General features: G+C 39.8%; 1 protein-coding gene across 1 annotated transcript in view; it reads left to right on the top strand.

Moving 5' to 3' along the window:
* HIPK3 (homeodomain interacting protein kinase 3) overlaps positions 1-21409 on the top strand; it is a 68608-nt gene extending 47199 nt beyond the window's left edge. The window contains 14 exon segments of the mRNA XM_005428490.2: positions 2223-2342; positions 4101-4187; positions 5058-5242; positions 6011-6170; positions 6571-6694; positions 8999-9120; positions 9255-9379; positions 9485-9646; positions 11135-11413; positions 13176-13316; positions 14751-14986; positions 15675-15802; positions 17430-17460; positions 17463-21409. Of these exon segments, the coding sequence (XP_005428547.2) occupies positions 2223-2342; positions 4101-4187; positions 5058-5242; positions 6011-6170; positions 6571-6694; positions 8999-9120; positions 9255-9379; positions 9485-9646; positions 11135-11413; positions 13176-13316; positions 14751-14986; positions 15675-15802; positions 17430-17460; positions 17463-17797 (2235 nt within the window). The 3' untranslated portion in view covers positions 17798-21409.
* The last annotated feature ends 778 nt before the right edge of the window (positions 21410-22187 follow it).

The following is a 22187-nucleotide window of genomic DNA, read 5'->3' as shown; positions in this document are numbered from 1 at the left end:
AAGTCCTGCTCATGGAGTGGGCTTTTGGCTTCCTGCACTGACAGATCAGACCTACTTTTCTGAAAATCTGTTTGTTAGAACCATTTTCAGGGGATATATTAATTTTGTGTTGATGTTGGTAATGTTTCTATTTCAGTTTCCATCATTTACACAAAACTCAGCGTTTCACTTGGGGAAGTGAGCTATGAATGGAATATGGGTTGATGCTTTGATGCATTTAGAAGACCTTTTTGGAGCCTGTTGCTGTTAAAATGGAAAACAAAAGAGGAAACATCTTACAACCCATATAATTCACTGTTGTTTTTAAGGATAAAGTGAAGGCATTTTGTTTTTTGGAAAGAATCTATAACGCTCTCTCAAAAATTTCCAAAAACACAGCAAGTTTATTTACCTCTTACATATCATTCAAGTTTGCTGGAAGCCTCATCTAGCAACTTGCCTGATCCTCATGTTGGAGAAGTTGTGGTGGAAGAGGGGCTGCAACCTCCTCTGCACCATCAGGAATTGCCTTGTTTTAACCAGACTTGTAACTGTGCTCCTGCAGCTCTGCAAAACTTGCTTTGGAGAAAATGGATTCAGGGTTTTTCTCAGTGTCCATGAGTACAGCAGGAGCAGGAGATGGCTTCCAGGGGAATTCCTGTCCTCCTGCTACGTGGTGTGTGTCACTGAGTAAACAAACAGGCTTTGTGCTGCATTTCCCCCCTGTCCCCCTGGTGTGTGGCAGCCAACACACTGGCCCTTGAAAGGGAGCTCTTAGTTCTTCCATTCATTTGTGGTTAGAAGCAGGAACAGCTGTGTTTCTCCGTGGAAAACAGCCCTGTCTTCTGAGCTTTAATACTCATTAGAAACAGGCACAGGCCCTTAACTGCTCAATTTTTGAATTAATGCACTGGCTTTTCCCCTCTACTTTTTAAGACTCTTTGTTTTCTGAGGACATTATAAATGGTCTAGAAACATCTCTGGTCAGATGTTACTCCTTATTGCCTGAGGCTGGGAATTATGGAGGATACTAAACCCCAGAAGCTGTGTTTAGTTCCTCCCCACTTGGGTCTGTCACTTTTCAGCAGAAGCCTCTCATGTTCCTTTTACTCTTCACTGCCCATCAGTTTTTCACCTCTCAGGTGCTCCCATCTCTCAAGTCCTCTCTCTGCCATTGACTTTATCTTCTCATCTCTCAATTTCTGATTTGGTGTATTTGGCCACTCCCTCCTTTTGATTTTTTCCCCTTTCTTCTCTCTTATTCCCTGGCTGCTCCTCCTTTTCCAGGGGCTGGCTCACCCCAGCAGCCCCTCTGTGCTGTGGGACCCTGCCCTTCAGAAATTCAGTACCCTCTCCATCCTGACCTGCAGCAAGCTTGGTTTTCAATTATTGCCAATTATACTTCCAATTCCAAGGTGGTTTTTAATTTTGAAAGCAATACTGCCTCTGGGATAACTCCCCCCTTGCAGAGTGAGTTAACATTGCTTGCACATTAGTTACAGATTTCTGTTGAAGCCTTGAAACTTAACTTTTCTAGGCAATCAAATGACCACCAACTATGATAGGTCATGCAAAATGCATAGTAAATAATCTAAAAAGAATGCATTTTGATTATTTCAGAGCAAAGTTTCTTTCAGGCATAGAGCCAGTCCATTCCCATCACACTCAGCAGCAGATTTTCTTGGACAACAACACTATCTTTTGCTGCCTGGAGCTTGTACAGACACTCCCTTTTCACATGGAATGTTTCCTTGAAATGCAGGTGTGTCAGATGTGTTAAAAGACTGATACACTGGAAACAGCAAATGAGAAGGATTTTTATCTAGTTACATAATGAGAACAGGCCAAAAAAAAAAATCATGGAAATTCTGTAAGCAAACAAAACACTCCTACTGATTTTCCTGTTTAGAATTAAAAAAATACATTTAGGATTTGAGTGGGTTGAGGAGGTAATGACAGCCACTCTCCCCAGCTCCTCGTGGCTGTGAACCAACCTAAAAAGCTTGCTTATATAGGTCACCTGAGAGGTTGGTTTGTGTGTGGCTTTCTCTAGAGATGGAGAGAGCAGTGCCAAGTGCTCAGGGTTAGGCTTCTCCCCTCTGTGAGATGTAGCTGTGGAAGGAACCCTGGGCATGGTTCATTTTGTCATTTCTCAAATGAAATTACAAGTTTGTCACACTGTGGGGATCACGTTTTGAAAACGAGAGGTAAATCCTTTTCCCTGTTCTGTTTTTTTTCCTCAGATTCGTTACATTTCACAGACTCAAGGTTTGCCAGGAGAGCAGTTGCTAAGCATGGGAACGAAAACTGCAAGATTTTTCTGTAGAGAAACAGATGCACCATATTCTAGTTGGAGATTAAAGGTAAACAGTGTAATGTAGTAGAAAACAGCACAATATTCTGTGAGCAGAGAAAGGAGAGAAGCCAAGATTCACTACAGGACCATTATGTCCCTGGTGCATCTCCTGTGGTTTTTAGCAGCTCCTGCTCTTTATCCCTTCCATTTTTCCTGTCCCCCAAGGTGCAGCTGCCAGGCTCTGCTGTGGCCAGTTCATGGCTGCCAGGTGGGAAATTCAAATTAAGCCTTGTATCTCCAGAGGGGCTCAATGAATGTGTTTGGTTTGTTTTCTTCTCTTTTTTGCTCTGTTACTGCTTTTCACTTCATGTAAGGAATTTGTCTCTGAGGCCCACACTGCTTTGACTGCATTTGTCTAGAGCTGGCTTCAGGATCAGAAGTTCCTAGGAGAAAAAGGAGATTAAGAAATAACGTGGCTGTGTACCGCTCATTTCTTTTAGATCTCCTGCTAAAACAGCCTTTGTCAGCTGAAAGCTGCAATACAGTGAGTGCAGACAAAGTTATAACAAAATGTATTTTGGTGTTCTGCACACCTTGCTTCTCTCTAAGCAACATTATTGCGCTCTGGCCATAAGCAGAGCCTTTGCTTCCCACGCAAATAATCTACTTTTTTTTTAAATTGTGTTTCTCCACGGCCCAGCTTCCCTGGGTTTACAGAGGGCTCAGGCAGCAGTTGGGACTGACAGGGATCTCTGCAGTAACAAACAGCTGCCAGCTCCCAGCACGAGTTGCATAAGATCCCCCCAGCAAGTTGGTAAATCCCCAGCAGCTCTGGGGTTATGTAACATTTCTGCAATTACACCCACACCTGGTTAATCCCTCCCTCTGCTTTCTCAAGCACTTGGGCTTTAGGTGACACTTTACATCTGCCTTCTCCGTGCCAGAGCAAGTTCTTGGTGCAAACTCCCCACTTCCAGGAGCTCTTTGTTACCTTGCAGAGGTTAATTAGGGGTTTTGATATGGGCAGTTGCTCATTACTTGCAGTTTTTGTCAAAGTTCATTTTGGAAGCTTTTCTGTAACGTGTGTGTTAAAAGCTTTTTCCCTGAAGTCCCACCTTGGCTCTTGCACCACCAGCCTACAGGTGCTGTCTGTGTTGAGGAAGGAAAATTGTAACAGAAGGTACTACACCAACTCATAAACCATTCATTCTCTAGGGTGTTTTTGCTTCATGCTGAAGTATTTAAAATATTTACACCATTTGTTGTGTATGTGGAGGAATAAATATAATCATAAAAATAAATAAAATATAAAAATATAATAATATAAATAATAATAATATAATAAAAATAAGTATAATAATAAAAAAAAAAAGAAAAGAGAAAACCAAGAAGTTGAATGGATACTGCCTGGTTTTTGGTTTATTTCTTTCACAGTGATGTGATATTGCTGCTGCTTGGGGTTTAAGGTCTGAGTTTGAGAAAATTGGTAAAGTACAATAATAGAAAAGCTGTGATACATAAAAATACAGGAGTTTCATTAAACTGCTCTATGCTAGGCTTTCAGCACTTCCTGTGTGATTCATAAACTATCTGTTGTAATCCAGTACTGTGATTTGTCAGATGTAAAACATTGTAGTTATTGTCTTTTGAGTTAGAGAATGAAAGTAGCCAGTGAAGCAGCATACAAATATATAACTGATATACTAATAATTTGGGGGAAAAAATAGTGGTTTTTAGGTCAATAAGTACATAAAGTCACTTGGTAGTTATAGGTGAACCTTTTTTGACAGATTCTAAACTAAACTTTCCTTTTCTTTTTGTTGAGACATTGGAAGAACACGAGGCAGAAACAGGTATGAAGTCTAAAGAGGCCAGAAAGTATATTTTCAACAGTTTGGATGATATAGTGCACGTGAGTATTAAAGCCTCCTTCCTCTGCAGAAGGAATGTGTGGGAATGACTGGTGATTTTAAAACATTTTACTGGTTTGGAAAGAAATGCCTTTTAGAATATTATTTATTGTGTCTCAGTCATATTCACTCTTCTCTGCTGCTCTGAGGAAAATGTCTGGCTCTGTCAGCCTTTTGAGGTTTTAGTGAAGATCTTCCTTTTCCATTGCTTCTGTTAAGCAGTGGAACTTGTCCTTGTGGTGGGGGAACCCTTGAATTTTGTGTAAAATGTATACTTTCTCTTCTACCTTATCTGCCACTGTGGTAAAGAATAAACAAAGGATGCATATGGAACCTGCTTTGTTTATTGTTTGATTTCCAGTATAATTCTGTTAACATTATAATTCTAAGTGTAGTTTCTTAAATTTTGTTTTTAAAAACATAACTGTTTCCTCACTTTTCTTTAGCTTTACACCTCTCTAGTCAATAAGAAAAGGCAATTTTTTGTTGTCTTTCACATCCTGAAAAAAGGATCAAATCTTGTTGCAAGGTTGGCATTAATATGTGCTTGAAATTGTTTTTTGAAGATCAACTCTGTAGTTCGAGTTAGACCATAAAAAGATCTTTATTCCGAATCGTACTTCTTAAATTCCAAGTCCCAGACTGGAATAAAGCCTTCAGCAGTTTTTAACTGGGGAGGTTGCAAGGGGGCAGTAGTGCGCGTGCCTAAAAAAACATCACCAATTCCAAGCCAGCTGTTTTGGGTTAAGACAAATCCACCATACCCCACATGATAAAAATGCTGAATATCAGTATTTTATAGCAGAAAACAATACTAGAAAGAGTTAAATTAATATGCATATCTTCTATCTGACTGTTTTGTTCTGTGCCAGGTGAACATGGTGATGGATTTGGAAGGAAGTGACCTGTTGGCAGAGAAGGCAGATAGGAGGGAATTTGTCAGTCTGTTGAAGAAAATGTTGCTTATCGATGCTGATTTAAGAATCACTCCAGCTGAGACCCTGAACCATTCTTTTGTTACCATGAAGCACCTCCTTGATTTTCCTCATAGCAACCAGTATGTAACGTAGAAATCTCCGTTGTTGCAATTCATTTGTATAAAAGTGTTGTTTGTTTCTTCTGCTATCAGAGAGAAAAAAATCTTTCATCATTTTTGCAGTGTCTTAGAAAATTCTTTCAAGTGCTTGCAGTATTAGATACATCTATTGGGTCAAGGAAACTGCTTGAATAGCTATATTTTTCTCTGAAAGTAACAGTTTGAGCAATAGATTCCTAAGTTGGTTTTATGTACGATTGTTAAAATTCCAGCACGGCAGAAACTTGGGTGTGATTTTTTGGAAGTATGAGGAGCCCTAGTTCCTGTCAGTCTTTGAGGGCTAGGGTAGGCATTTCCTCTTGAGGTTAGCATCTCAGATACTTCCTTTTCTGTATTGATTAATGTGGAACATATTGAAAGTTTTCTTGCAGTTCTGGAGTTGTGTATTTCACCGTGGATTTCCTAAAGTTGCAAGCTTTTCCCATCTATTTAATTTCCTATCTTTCCTGTTTGTAGACAGCTGTTAGAAAATGGTGTAAACAGCTGTTAGATGGAAAGAGAAAGAAACAGCAGTATTTTTCTTGAGTTTAAAATATGCATCAGAGAGGTTTGCTGTGACCATAGTAACAACAGTGTTTCTGTTTTTCTACCTGTGTGGATGATCCCATTCTGTGAAACTGGGAAATGGGGGGTTTGAACTAATTTTTTTCCCCTTATTTCGGGGAATTGTTTTTTACCTTCAACAACATGAAATGGTGATTAAAGCAACTTATTTTCTGGTTCTGATAGAGTGAAGTCCTGCTTTCATATCATGGATATTTGCAAATGCCGATCAAACCTGTATGACTTAAGCAATTGCAATAAAACATCACTCATGAGATCAGCTGCCTCAGGCAGTGCAGCCAACCTGACTGCAAGCTTTACCAAAATTGGTCCAGTAAGAAGTCAGGTAAAATCAATGGTTCCTGTTTTTCTTGGTTTGGTTTTGTTTTATTTTGTTTTGGTTTTACTGTAAGTTCAATTAATGTAGTTTTTCTAATTAATTTAATAATTGAAAAAATTACATCTGTTAAGTGGAAAAATCTTCTTTTACTCTTGTTTTTTCCCTAATGTTTTCTTAGACAAATAATGTAGAATATGTTCCAAATTAAGTTACAAGTTGGGGTTGCCAGTGCTGTATTCTGGTGCCCTCCAGTGGCCCAGTGTGATGGCTTCCTGTGAATGGATTTGAATCGTTCATTTTTAAAGTTTGTTTTAGTTATTTGCTGTATAAAGTGGTGGGACAAGTGTGTGAGAGATGTAGTTTCACAGTTATAATAACCTTGCCTGTGTTGAATCTGTTCCCATAGGCATTAACTGCATCTGCCCACTCAGTTCTGCACCAAGGGATTCCACTGCAGGCAGGAACTGCTCAGTTTGGTTGCAGTGATGTTTTCCAGCAAGCATTGATTATATGTCCTCCAGCTATTCAAGGTATATTTATCTGTAATTGTCACAGTTCCTCAAATATGAGTGTTACTGCCTGGCTGTTAGCAATATTTGAGTTTTCTGTTATATCCACTTAAGGTTTATATTTAAACCAACTTAATTATGTCATCAAAAATCAGCGTGTGAGTCAGATGCAGACTCATGGCACCTTTCTGAAAGAAACAGCAAATCAGCACCTGCAGAAAATGATTTAAGCAATCCAGAGCCCATCTTCGTATACTACACACACACACAGATAAATTTATGTCTTGCATAAAATAGGAGAAAAAAGTGTGAAAGCAGAAGCAATAAGGAGGGTTTTCTGAAGTAAAATTGGAGAGAAAACAGGAAAGATGGAGTGAGTATCAGTGTCTTATCCTAGTAATAGTCATTTATGGAAATGGGAAGGCAGTTTATATTGTTTGCTTATTAACTTAGCTTGATTATAGTCTTTGTTCCAAAGATGTAATTTATTTATCTTGGTGATGTTCAGCTTCATGTTGAGATCAGGTTTTGAAGTTATGGAATTTATAGGGAGTAGTTTTTTTTAAGAATGACCTTAGTTTTCCCTCTGCGTTTTAAAGCTTCGGAAATCACCCTAGATGCACTCTGAAATGAAGCAAACCAGAAATATTCAATCTAAACTTAAAGCCCAGGAAGTCTTAATCTCTATAGATAAAGACAGATGCAGCAGACTTTATCAATAATATTTTTTGTGGTAGCTGCATTTACCTTGGGTTCCAGAAACTCGAGAAAGGTCTGACTATTCACAGGCTGCTTCACACAGATTTCCTTCTGAGCAGTTAATTGTTTAAATTGTTTATGTTCTTTACACAATTACATACTCCATAATAAAAAAAACCCCATTATTGTTTTCATTATTCCCAGATGAATAAAATGATTTATAGTAAAGGAAACAGCACAGGCAGACACTTTATCTGTGATTTGTATACTGTATTCTTAATATGATGATAACTTTCCAAATTTAATTTCTGCTACAGCTGAAGTGGAGGGGATATATTGTTTTCATCACATAGGTGACGAGTTGCTGGCACAGATGAAAAGGGATATAAATGGTATCTGGCACTGCTTCAAAGTTTCCCAGCTTGGCTGCTCTGTGGAGTATCTGAAGTGCTAAAACTCTCTACTTGTGTCAGAGTTAAGATGCTTCTCTTCTAGATGGCTGTGGGGAAAAAAATCAGTCAAGTGCATTTCAAAATGAAAAGCTTTGAAGTGCGTGGTTATAACCGACTGTTGTGTTATGACATGAGAGAATTACATCAGATGGAAACTTTCTTTCATCCTCTACTGTAAAGATTAAAAAAACCCCAACCAAAGCACTTACAAACTTCAGTGTAGTAATTCTTTAGTAGTTACCTGTGAACACCCGTGCTTAATCTTTGAGTAAAGCACGAGGCATGAAGTGCAGTTAGAAGATGAGATCAGGGATATCTTTTGCTATTTCCTAGCCAGTGTTTTCTTCAAGCATGGCTGTTCTGTTGCAATGTCTGTTAAGAAAAATTCCTTTTTCATTCTAGTTTGGCATCATTGCGTAAAAAAATGTTATTGTAGTGAACACTGCAGCGTTGCTATACGTGTGTTAGTTTCCTGTAACAATAATGAAATCAATACAAGATGCGAGATGCATCTTTTTTGTATTATACTCTGGTGAGCAGTTTGCATTATATATATTATATATTATAGTTTACTATAGTTTGTATTATTTTGATGAAGAGAGGAATAGGAGTATGGATGCTATCGCAAAAATTCGATGAGGTAGACAGAAGATTTTACATTGTTTCCCACCAAAGAGATGGTAGCAAAGAGGGACATTATTCATGTGGCATTGCCAGCTATAAAAGTTGAGAAGAATGTGTTTCAGCCTGCTGGAAATACAGAGTATGAGGTGTGCAGGAGTCCATTCTGAGAAGCTTTGAAATTCAGTTCTGCTTACTTTTGCCTGCTTCCCTTCAAATTCTTTTAATGTAGTTTGTGATAAGGAGTAAATGCTTAGCTCTGCAGAACTTTCTGCCAAAGTCATTCCTCTTTCTAGTAGTCTGTTTCCAGCTAGTAGCTATTGGCAGTTTTTTCTGGAAACTACAGCTCAAATATTTGTGCAGATAAGTTATGGCACAAAAATCTTTTAGGCGTTAATTTGTTTGACTTGAAAGTGTAAATTATGGAATTAGATCATAAACACATTTTAAAAAACAGTAAAATGTTTTAAATTTGTCCTCTGTGTTTGCTCACAAAATACATGCAAGACTGCTGTTTGCCTAAAGCTTGTGTATGTGTTTTTCTCCCTGCCAGGAATTCCTACAAGCCACAGCAAACCCACCAGTTTCTCCCTGAGGGTGGACAATGCAGTCCCACTGGTGACCCAAGCCCACGCAATTCAGCCACTACAGATTCGAGCAGGAATCCTTTCTCAGGTTGGCCTACTTTAAAGCAAAGCTCTTACTTATTGAATTAGTGAATGTTTTGAGCTGGTCTGTGCTGAAGTCCAAGCAGCAAGTGTGGTTTCAGTGAGTTGCCTGTGCCATAAAAGCTCTGTGCTCCCCAGCAGGCGTGGTCCAACCAGACGCAGCAGATCCTGGTTCCTGCGTGGCAGCAGGTAGCACCAGTGGCAGCTCCACCAACATCTCTGCCCTCTGATCCTGTGGCTGGCCCACAGAGGCTTGGAGAATGGGGGTGAGTCCTGCTTTTGGGCCACACCTCAGGGGCTGGGATTTAACAAGGAATGAGGGTGCTGGTGAGAAAGACCTGCAGTATAAACCTGCCTTTCCTTTTCCTCAGGAAGATGATTACCCAGGGCACCCACTACAGCTCAATGATACCACAGCCTCTCTTAACACATCAGATAACCTTGTCTGCCCCTCAGCCAATCAGTGTGGGCATTGCACACGTTATCTGGCCTCAGCCTGCAGCTACCAAGAGGAACAAACTGTGCCAGAACAGGTCAGTAGAATATTTCTAGGACAGAACATTCAAAGACAGTGTATCGTCACCCAGGGGCTGTGTACAAATCGCAAACAGGACAGGACTGCTGGGAACGTGCCTTGAGCTGCTTTATTTTCCAGCATCATCCTCATTGCATGGTTATGACAATGGGAAGATGCCATCAGCTCACATCCCAGGCAGCAGACCAAGAACTTAGTTACAATTCACTTTATAAGTTTTTTAGCCAATCACACAAAGCAAAAGCACATTGACAGTAGTTCCATCCAACCACTATAAGCACAGGTACAATGCTTGCTTATTTAGAATACAATACCTGCTTGTGAGCCTTAAAACACAATGCACAGAGCTCCATTATTAAGCTTGGAACTTCCTAATATCTGGCTAGATAAACTTTTCTGCAGCTTAGGAGGTTATTCTAGACCAGCATTAATACACAAACCATTGTTCTATTTGTCCTTACTTTTCTACTCCTTACATAATTTTTCTGCTGACCAATCTCATGGCAGCTGCTTAGCTCCAATCACAGTTCTGCTGTCTCTGAGGCCTGCCTTTTGCAGCTTTCCCAAAACCCTCTGACTTTATGGATTCCCACACCTGTTATTGCTGTTTTGTGGGCAAGGGAACAACTTATAGAAGTGATTTCTTTGTTGGACACAATTCCTCTTAGTCTTTTGGGAAAATGTGTCCTTTCTCTTTAAGTTATTTTGGTGGTAGACTAGATGGAACAATACTTGCAATGCTATTTAGTTTTAGTTATTTTTGATTAGCACGTGCCTACCATGGTAGAATGTTGTCTTTGCAGGCTTTGGGAAGGTGTAAGAATGTCCTGAGGTAGCTCTAATGAGATATTCCTAAGTTTACATGAAGGAGAATACATCAGGTTTAGACAACTAAAAATAAAGAGAGGCTGTGTAACAGGGCTGCTGTGTGCCTTGTAGTCGCCTTTCACTGATAGCCAAAAATACTTCAGCTGCTTGCTGAAGAAAATATGCCCCAGTGCCATGCAAAGTGATGGCAAAGGTGTGGGATGCTCCATGAGGGGGAAAGTGTGTGGGTTATGTGGGCAGTGTCAGCAGTCCTGTATTAAGCAAGGGGCTCATCAGGAGGCTACCAGCTTTTGTTTTCAAGGAGAATCCTTGCAGGAAATCCAGCTGGATTTTGTTTGCTTGTTTTTCACCCACATGGGATTTTCATTTGTTTTTACCTTCATAAGATCATGGGATTTTCAGTATACTGTATTCAGTGTTGATGTCTTTGATATTACATACTTGGTATCTTTTTTGTCTGAAACCTTCCATGCCAAGTATTTTTGCTTGTGTTTACTGTTCTGTGTTTTTTCTAAATTGGTGGTTTAGCCTACATTGCCTGCTTTTTTTAAAAATTGGTGACTTAGCCCGCATTGCCTGCTTTGGTTTTCTTGAAAACAGCACAGTTTTCACAGGCTGAGATTGACTAAATGCCAAATTGTTTTTGTTTCCTCCTCAGGAGCAACATGCTACAAAACACCAATATCCAAAATTCAGCCTTTATCTCTCCAAAGATCCTCAACCTGAAGGCTGTCAAGAGGATAAGTTGTATAGAAGCACAGGACAATCTGAACTCGGAGGGCCAGGAGGCCTCTCTCAGGCTGGCCCCTGAGCCCCCTGTCCCCAGCAGCCCCCGCCAGGCGCTGTTCCTGGGCGGCTCCCCCAGCCCCGTCAGCGTCATCACCATCAGCAGCGACACCGACGAGGACGACGTGGCACGGACACACTCGCTGAGGGAGTGAGCATCTGCCTTGGGTTTTCTTAGGCTTGACTTAGATACAGCTGTCCCAGCCATGTAGCTTTTCTGTTTTTCACATTCTGTGCTGCTTTAGTGGGTGGCTCTGGGCTTCACATTCAGGGATGGTGAGCTCTGTGCACAGAGCAGGGAGACAAAACAATTCCTGCTCCAGCTGGGCACCAAGGACAAATGATCCAAATCTCAGCCCCAGAGCACAAACCCCGTGGGCTGCAGAGAGAAAAACAAGCAGGGTGGGACTGCAGGGGCTAAAGCTGGAATGGGACAATGAAGTGCAAGATGCAAATGGAGCAGAACTGATCCCAGGGAGAGACCCCGGGAGCGCTCGTGCATTTTGGGGCCATTTTGGTTCATCCTGGGTGCAGCCCTGGCTGGGCTCTGGTGCTGCCCAAGGTGGATCCATGGAGGAGATGCTTGGAATCAATCCCTGCTTTATTCTGTAACTCTGTCCAGACTCTGCTCTAGGGCAGCCTTCTCAAAGCATCATTAGCACTGATGCCTTCAGGTTGAGATATCATATTTTAGATTTTCATGAAATCTAAACCTGAAGGCATCAGTGCTAATGATGCTTTGTATTGCTTTAGTATGTAATTCTGAACTTCAGATTTTGTACTGCTTTAGTATGCAACTCTGAACTTCATATAAAGTGTTAGCAAGTTCCCTTCACAGTCGAGTTGGACAGAACAATCCTTTTCCAGCCCAAGGACACCACTGCAGCTTCAGGCTCAAAACGTGTAAAACAGCAGCAAATTGAGGAGAGCAAACTGGGAGGATGGGACTTCATAACCTGAAGCTGTAATTGGACAATTAAGCCCAATATGTAAATGGACCAAAACTTATAAATAGTGTGAAAATCTGTGACTTGGAGTTCATCTTGGGTGCAGCCCTGGCCAGGCTCTTGTACTGCCCAAGGTGGATCCCTTGAAGGCCGTTTAATAAATCTCTGCTTTATTCTTTAATTCTGTCTAGCCTCTGTCCCAGGTAGACTCTCTAGGCATCAGCACAGCAAATGAATCTGAGTTAAAAAAGGACAAACATTTTGCTCCTGATCAAGTTGCAGCAGAAAGTTAACTCTGTAGCACTCTCTTACTGAAAGGGAACAGCTCTGTCAAAAATCTGCCACATTAATCTGTGTGTGTTATGCCTTTTCAAACCATAGTTTTTTTAGGGCTTTTTTCATAATGCCATGCCTTATTTATTTGTTGAAGAACAATATTCTTGCTGTATATACTTCATGTTACCATTCTAGCAGTAGCACCCAGTAGATACTATTACACACCTGTGGGTAGAAAATACTTCTCTAACAGTGTGAAAAGGTGAACCTTTGGGTGCAAAAGCAGGTGCTGGGTATTGCCCTCCAGTGGAGTTTTCTTTCACAGAGCCATCACAGAAGCGTGCAAGGCTTAAAAATTTAATGTTTGTTTGACTTCATCCTTACTTGTAATAATTCTGGGCTGGAGGAACATGTATTTTAAATCTGAGCTTTGTCAAAAGTTTCAAGGCTCTGAACTGCTGTAGTAGAACATTTTAATCTACTTGTTTTAGTATTGATTCAGTAAAAAAAATTATCCATTTATTAGATTTCAAAAAAGAACACTGTAAAGGTTTAAAACCTGGTTTGGGTGTAAATTGGATGTTAGTTTACATTTTAGGGGTCTTTTGTAATGATGGGCCCTTTTTTATTGCACAGTTTTACCTAGGTGGGTGGTGAATGTGTGTTTGCTGACTGTGTTTCTGTGTGCAGGTGTAAGGGGAGCCTGGAGTGTGAAGCCTGCCAGAACACCCTGAACATGGACCGTGTGTGCTCCCTGAGCAGCCCCGACAGCACGCTCAGCACCAGCTCCTCGGAGCACTCCAGCCCCTCTCCTTGCAAGAGATCCAACAGGTGAAAACTCAGCCTCCTTGCACCAAAAAGAAAGATCTTGGTATACAGCAGGCCCAGTTGATACTAAAAAATGCTCAGGTTTTGTTATGTCAGCTGGTGAGGGTAAATGATCTGTTTAAAAATTGATCTGCTGGCCTGCAGTTGCACAGCACAGACTGCTCTCTTCTTGTTCCTAACAGATCTGTCTTGCTGCAGTGGAAGCTTTCAGAATACTGAATGGGTGGTGCTCACACAGAAAATACAAACATGTTGCATGCAGCTTCCTTTGGAATAAAAATCTTCTAGAGCTGCAGGATTAAATAAGCCTAAGTAGTATGTGACAGATTTGGTCACCATGTATTTTTTAATTTTAGCAGTCTCTGATTTTTTCATTGTGTATCTTGTAATTTTTAATGAAACTGATGCCTTTTTTCTTCTACTAAAAGTAAGGCTCACTTAGGTGAACAGGGTTGCTGTGAAGAACTTTTAAATGTTTTTATCTTCACTGCCTCATGTCTAGCTTGAGCCTTCAGCAGTTTCATGGTGCAAAATGAATTCTAATTAAGGTCCTAACAGAAAAGGTTTGTTTAGAATAATTAAAGATTCTATCAGAGCATGTATTGATGAGGAGGTGGAACTTGGAGTCTGCATCAGGCAATCTTACTGGTTGGTAGTTAACACTGTCAGTCTTTTTGATATTCTTTAATATCAAAACATTCAAAAATTCAGGTAAGTTTTTATAAAGACCTACTTGATTTTAGGGTATTTTCTTTGAATTGTAAGGAGCTGAGCTGTAATTTACTTCCCCTTGCTAATTCAACTTTGTCAATAGCAGAGGAGTGTGTTGGATTCTGCTTTCAGTAGCATGCTACTAAGTCATATAATTAGCAACCCTAATCAAAAGTTAATGATATAGAAGTACAATTAATTGCTCAGTAGTTGTCACATTATCACTGTTTGTTACTTGAAAAAACTACTCAGAATTACCTGATTCTGTTGGTTAAATCTTCAGACTTTTGTGCTGGCCCTCATAGTGCCAAAGAACTTTTCACAAAAAGTTAATTTTCACAAGTGGTTTTATTTGTGATGTCCTGTTTTAAAGAACATTCAATAAGGACATGTTGCATGAGCTGTAAAATCACTGAAGGACTTGTCCATGCATTTAGGCATTAGTGACTTCACTGCTGTTTCTTGTATGCTTAAAGTTAATCATGTATTCCATCAATTTTTAATATAAAGGAGTTACCTCTTTTCTTTGAGCCTTGCAATATATGGGTAGGATGAGTTTGAATATATGTGCCTGTGTAATTACAATGCATCATTTTTATCCACCTTTGAGCGATTTCACTTTAAATTGTAGTTATTTCACTAGAAATTTAATGTGTTAATTTAAGAAAATGTATCTCTATCATGAAAATCTCTCTGCTTCATTGCAATACTTTTATTTTTTGACAGTATGTCAGATGATGAACAGGAGAGTGGATGTGATACAGTGGATGGCTCCCCAAGCTCTGACTCCTCAGGACATGACAGCCCCTTTGTGGAAAATGGCTTTGTAGACAATAACAATAAAAACAAGGAAGCAAGAGCCTCAGTTAACCCTGAAACCAAATCAACTGTTTGCACAGTAGTGGTACCACCCATGAGACTTGAAAACAGGTTACATCTTGAGGAACAGATGGTGAATACAGGTAAGTTAGTTCAGGTGTTTTTCTACGTCATGTACATATTTTCTGAAAAATCCTTTTGCTAGGTTTTTTCTCCTGAGAAGCTGAGAGGCCTCAGAAGCAAAATGTAAACAATGGTTATCTGCTGCTGTGGAATGCAACAGGTGGATCTGTGATTGGTCCATGTGGTTGTTTTTAATTAATGGCCAATCACAGTCTGGCTGTCTCGGACTCTCTGGTCAGTCACAAGATTTTATTATCATTCCACTCCTTTCTATTCCTTGCAAGCCTTCTGATGAAATCTTTCTTCTATTCTTTTAGTATAGTTTTAATATATAATTTTCTTTTAATTTAATATATATCATAAAATAATAAATCAGCCTTCTGAAACATGGAGTCAAGATTCTCATCTCTTAATGGGATTCTTGTTCATCATGGGACCCCTGAGAACACCACCACATTTCTATGCCAGTAGATAAGAAGTTTCAGTATTTTTTCAATATATTTATTCAATATATATATATGAAGATTTTGATCTACTCACTGCTAATCTGTAGTAACTACTCCTAAAAAGTGCTAGGGTTTGACTTTAATTGGTATATTGTATTATTATTTCTCCCTGCATGCTTAAACAAATGAAGCCTTGTCTAACTTTTGCCAGAAGAGAGTAGTGACAACAAAAGCATAACACTGTTTATTTCTTCCCTGGAAGATGCTCCGTGCCAGCCGCTGAGGAAGGGTCGGTCTGTCCTGGGGAGAATAAACCAGTCTTGTGTGGTGGGGAGCCGTCAGCAGAAACTGACATCAGCATTCCATCAGCACCATGGGAACTTCAGTCAGGTATGTGCACTCACACCCAGCGAGCCCCAGACACTCAAGATGTTGAGTTCCAAACTGAACACTCACAGTTTCAGTTGCTGTCTGTGGCAGCTGCAGGTTTTCAGCAGCTTGATTAAAGAAGTGTTCAAATCCTGAAAAGTGGATTTCAACTTACTGGCAAGTCATAAGTATTTTTCATTTTGAGTAATTTTCTTAACACAGCTGACACTATTTTAAAAAAATAACAGAAAAGCCACACTGGGAAAATTGTCAATAGTTGCACTATATGAAAACACCAGACAAAAAGAAAAATATGTTAGCATTTATTACTCCTACATCCAAATGCAAAAATACTCCTAGTGTGCAGTTAAAATCTGCAGCTGTATGTCAGTGTTGTTCTGTCAGTAGTGTGCATGAAAATCTTTTAGTTTGAGTATCCAGAGGTGAGATAGAGCTCAGCAAACTCAACTATTTCTTACCTTTGCTGCCAGGTAGTGAAGCTGGAGGGGAGATGAGACTGTGATTGTAGTTCCATGAGTTGTTAGAAGATATACCTAAAGCTAATTTAAAAGTTACTTTTATCATTGCCCAACAACACAGCAAATGTCTGCTGTGGCTGAGGACTGAAGTTGACATCAAGCTTAAGCCCTTTTTAATTAATTATCTTGAAGCTGTAGCTGCATTGAGCTTTTGGTTAGATAGCTGGAGGTGCGTTAATGTTAGAGCAGTACCTGTTTGTGTAAGTCTTGCAGAGAAACTGTGAATATTGTCAGTTAAATGCTAAATGAAAGCATGCTATATGTAGATAAGAGGATTTAGCAATAATGAGTTGAATAGTTTAGATTGAAAGAAACATTTGGGTGGGTGACACAGTCTCCCCTTCTGCATGATTATGCAAAAGGATTGGTTTAATTAATTCTAAGCAAACCTTAATATGATCAGCATGGTATTAATTTTTAATCTCTTCAGTGTCTGCAGCTCCTCAGCCTCTTGGCAGAAAGTGTAGAACGTTATTTTCATTACAAAAATTTATGCTGATCCTTCCTTCTTTGGTAGATGCCCTGTGTAGTTTGAAGTCTGCATCATTTAATGGGAGTAATTGATTTTTAGTCTTTTCTCTTTATAACTGTTAATGATTGCCACATCTTCCTGTGATCATAGACCTAGACTTCTGTTTGCCTAGTTGTCTCAGATATTTTTCAATCCGTTTATTATTTTTCCTGCTCTCCTCTAAAATTTCTCTCCTATTTGTCCTCTTTGTGCCTCATTATGGTGCCCAAACTGAATGCAGCACTTCCAATTGATGCCAAGCCAGTGCTGAGTAGAGTGGAATAAGCACCTTGCTCATGTGATACATGGTATTTCTGTTAAAACAGCCCAGCATGGCATTTTATCCTTTTTTTTTTCCCTTTGCAAGAGCATTGAAATAACTTGTGTTCCGTTTTCCATCTCTTATTGTCTGTGCTGCTGCCTAAATAGCTAATGTATCTTTTTTTTGTTCTGTCGAAGCATTTATAATCCCCGTCTCTATATTCCTCCCGATTTTAAGTTGACTAGTTTTAGTGCATTCTCCTCCATTTTTCCCCTCTCTGTGCTCCGTGGATCTCTAAGGAAGTGTGTTTTTCTCTGTGTGTGTGTGTGTGGCCAGGTCCAGCACTTCTCCTCGGGGCCGCAGGAGTGGACAGCCCCAGCCACCTGCCAGGCAGCTCCCACCTGGGCGGGCAGCCCACCTTGCTGCCCTACGCCTCTCCAGCGCCCGTGGCGCACCTGCTGGCCTCGCCCTGCGCCTCGCGCGCGCTGCTGCAGCACCCGCCCTACGGGCTGAGCCATCCCGGCAATGGCATCGTGCACCAGGTGCCCGTGGGCATCAACCCCCGCCTGCTGCCCTCCCCCAGCCTGCAGCAGACTCAGTACAAAGCCCTCTTCCCACCCCACTCCTACGTGGCCGCCTCGCCCGCTGCCTACGCCGCCTTCCCGCTGAGCCCCAGCAAGCTCGGCCAGTACCCCTTCATGTGAGAGCTCACCCCGTGCTCGGGAGGTGGCATGGGGCTCTGGCTGGAGGAGAAACATGGTGTTTGTTACGTATTTAGCCATGGCACAACAGGAAAATTATTTTTTTGAATCATGTAGACTTGGGTGCAATTTAAACAACTCTGAGCTTTAAAAAAAACAAAAAAAACAAAAAAACACAAACTCACTTTTAATGTGTTTTGCACATTTGGTATAACTTGTCTTTGGTCATGTTATCTTCTTATATAGTAACTTTAGACAGGTGACTTATGGGAGCAGAAATCTGGTTTTGCTCCTGCTATTTTTTATAAAATTGCCTTCTAACTAGTGCAAGACACGTCTACATTTGGGAAGCCATTCAGTGTACAGAACTAGAGCAACAGATGCACATGTGTCAGCAGTACAGGTGTAGAAGTAAACTCGTTTGTGTTGCGTATCTTGGTGTTTAAATGTTGAGTCACTTATCTAAAAGTTGAGCTGTTGTTCTTCACATTGCATGTGTCTTTTGCATGGGCAAAGGAAAGGCCTGAACATTGCTCTTAAATGTTGTTGTCCTAATAATCTCAGCTGCATTGTAAACTGTTCCCACACATAGTGCCTTAAATATTTGAGGTTGTTAATGTTATTACTTATATATAAATGTTGAGGACTGCAGCACTTAAAAATTCAGATCTGCTGATTTTTTGATAGCGTAATGCTCATTTTGGGTTTTGTGTGGTATTATTTTAGTATTGGGTGTATTTTCCTGATTGAGAAGGCAGCATGTTTTGCTGTAGCTGAATTTTGCTGTCTTTTTTTTCCCCCCCAGAATAATCTAGCTTCAAGACGGGACTTTAGTAGTGCTTAAGGAAAGTTGATTCAGTAGCTATTGAGTAGAAACATGCAAGCCAGTATTTCATACTGGTAAATGGAACTGCAATACGACCTAAGTAGTTTATTTTAAAAGTGTTTGTCTAATTGGATATGATAAAATGTTTAGAGGTGAGGTAGGCATGACTGACTAGCTAATGAAAGGAGAAGCCAAGTGCTTGTTGATCCATGATGTGGTTTCATCTTAGCTTGAGCAAACCATGCAGTATTTAATAACTAGTAGCAGAATATTTACTGTTGAAGCTTGAAAAAGATGTGAGTTCTTTGTGTGCAATCTTTCATTTATGCATGGGAGAGATTTTAGTCTTTTTACATGAATAGTATTTGTTTTAGCCTGTTGTGGGTGTTTGCTTATTTAATACATTCCGTCAGGGACGTAAATTACATGCTTTTTGCATTATTATTTTTTTTTTTTTTTCTCTCCTTAGGAAGTGTGTCTTTCCGTTTTTTGTTTTGTTCAAATGAAGTTGCTTTTGCAGCACCAAAGACTTAATCATCCATTTCCTATAAAAGGTAGCTACTTTTTCATAGACCTCAAGTATACTGTAGTGTAGAGATGGGATTTATGGAAGGTATTAAGCTGAGGCTGTGTTTTAGCTTATGGGCAAGTAATAAATTGTATCATTTATCTTGAATGTATCATAGATAAGCTGCTATATAATGATTGCCACTTCAGATAGCTGTGAAATTAGGTGATTAACTAGTTCTTTCTTAGCCTTCTAATTTCTGTACAAGTCTAATTACATGAAATAGAAGCTGGGGTTTGGGTTTGGTTTATTTTAATTTTTTTTAATTTTTATTTTGTTTTCATGTTTGAAGTGTCGTAACTACTATACTGTAAATGATGGAAGATGATTGCATATGTTTTTCTGGGGTGTGTTATTTGCATCAGTATTTTATCTCCATTAACTTTGAGCTCATCACTGCATATAAGTGGATGTATTAATGTAACTTAATTTTTTTATGTTTTCATATTGGCATTGTGTAGACACTTAAGAAGCTGCATCTTGCAGGCTTGACTTAACTTTTTTTAAAACAAAATCTGGAATACAATCCTTGCAATGTTGACTGGAATAAGAGTGCAAAGCATTTGAGTTTAACTCTGTCAATAAGCTAATAACTGGTAATCTTTTTCTTTACTCCACTAACACAAGCAGTGTTTTATTTAATGAATGTCTGAATGAAATAAATGTGCCTACATTTGATTTATTTTTTAAGTAATAACTAAAATACAACAGTATTAGAACAAAAAAAAAAAAAAGAGAAAATACCAGCAGTACATTTTTAATCACTCTGAAAATTAAGAAACGTAATTTTTCCCAAAACTTTCAATGTTTTTAGTAATCAACTCTATGCATTTTGTACAAGTGTGTGTGTATATAAAGTATACATTAGCAACTAGGAGTATCCTGATGAATTTGAAATCTTACCAACACGTATGTAAAGCCTAAACTTGGGGAGTCAAATTGGATGTCCACCTTTACCACTTCAAACTTGTGCTGTTTTTCTGTTTACTCCCTTTTTTTGGTGCTCACTCCATTGCAGGCAATGGACACACCAAGAACCACCAATGCAAGCAGAGCACATTGATTTTTGTATCCTGGTAACAAAAAAAGCCCCAAACAAACAATAAAAAAAATAAACAACCTGCTTTTTCTTTCTTTTTTTTTTTTTCCTGGGGCCATGGGGATCATCATGGATCTGATGTATTTTCTGTACTTTCTTTTTACTGTGCTTAAGGTTTGGAGCTGACGTGCTTGTTAAATTGACACAGTTCTCTGTGTATCACCACCAGTGTCCTGCCCTGTGCAGGGAAGGGTTGCTGGAAATGCTCCCCCAAATTAGATCTGCTGCTCTTTCTTTGTATTGTAATCTTAGAATTGTCTGCATTTCAAAGAATGAAAGATTTGGGATCCTGTCACAGCTTAAATTCAACACCCCAGGTGACTTTCCTCCCTCCTCCTGCAATGTACTCTGAGAGAACAGACTCTTGTCACTGCAAGTGTCTGGGGCCCATCTGCAGAAAAAAAATAAAAGCTTTCAGGGTGAGGGCCTTTTCTGTGAAAAAAGTCATCCTCTGAGAAGCATTTTTACACAATACCGTTTTAATGCCTTTTTTAAATAAAACACTGCATGACTATGGAATTGCATATCTGCATATTACTTTAATTTGCAAGGTTTTATATGATTAATTTCTTGTGTTCAGTTTTTAACTTCAGGGTGTTTTATTGGTCAAATATGCTACTGTATTAACTCCTCCTTTTTTTTTTTGTTTTGTTTTGATTTTTAAACTTTCTGTTTTTACTGCTAATTAACGTGGTTTGTGTTAAGTAAAAGTTAAATCACACTGCAAGCTGTAGGAAGACTTGTTCTAGAAACACCCAGTGATAGAGACTTGATTAATGAGGTTGAACTGTTACTGTTTAACAATTTGTAGTTTTGTGGCTTTTTTTTTTTTTTTTTTTTTTTTGCTTTGGATTTCTCTGCTACACTAGTTGGCCATGTAGCAATTGCACTGTGCAATATTACAATATGAGGACTGGGAAAATTTTTTATGGATGTAATGTCTCTTACAGTTTGCGATAGTATTTCTTTCTAGTTCTCAGTGATTTAAATGTGACCAAGCCTTCTGTACTTTGTCACAAAAAGCGGGTTTTCCAGGTGACTATTTTGGTGAGTGTCAAAATAAGAATTTATGGTGTATTACTGTCAAGATTCACTTTGAATTAAAATATATATTGCAGCAGATGACTTCTGGTGACTTTTATTTTGTTGCTGTTACATGAAGGCAAATGATGAAAATTCACAGAGAGGGCTCTGAAATTCTGATGTGATCATTCAACTGAGCTTCTTTTTGAAATTTTAAATTTTATTGGCTTGCTTCAGAGGGTCTTGAGAAGCCGTCTTCAGTGCAGCCACACCTCGAAGGCTCTTTGTTCTGGATGTCCCACTTTTACAGCCTCAGAGGAAGGTGATCTGGCCCAGATAGCAGCAGCCACCTCGCTGCTGCTGAGCTTTGTGCCAAGCTGGTGGCAGCTGCTGCTGGGCCAGCAGGAAGGTGCTCCTGCTGCCACAGATGGCCCCACATGGGCAGTGCCTCCACATGGACACCTGCTATGGACCAGACATCCGTGGAAGGCACGTTTGGCCGTGCTGTTGTCCACCAAATGTGCTCACTGTGCCCTGGGGCTGCAGTGCTTGCTAAACCTGGTGGTTGGGTGAGGGTTTCTGTGCCTAGCACTGCGTTTCAGGGTCAGAAATGAAATGTAAAAGGCTGAAATGACAGTGCAGTGTATTTTTGATGCCAGAATAGTTCAGAATTGACAGCTTTAAAGTGCTAAATGTAAGGATCAGATGAGATCCTAGTAAGATCTGATGAGGATCAGACCCTGCTGATGTGGATCTGTCACTGTGCTTCAGTGCAGTTGGTCACAGTGTCTGCCAGGCTTTTCCTGCAGCTCTGGGCCTCTGGTGATGTGTAAACACCTCTGTCCAAATTCTGCAGACACCTGTGGCTTCGAAAGCT

The sequence above is a fragment of the Geospiza fortis genome, unplaced genomic scaffold (assembly GCF_000277835.1).
Source record: "Geospiza fortis unplaced genomic scaffold, GeoFor_1.0 scaffold196, whole genome shotgun sequence".
Lineage (NCBI taxonomy): Eukaryota > Metazoa > Chordata > Aves > Passeriformes > Thraupidae > Geospiza > Geospiza fortis.
This window is presented reverse-complemented; position numbering and strand designations above follow the sequence as displayed.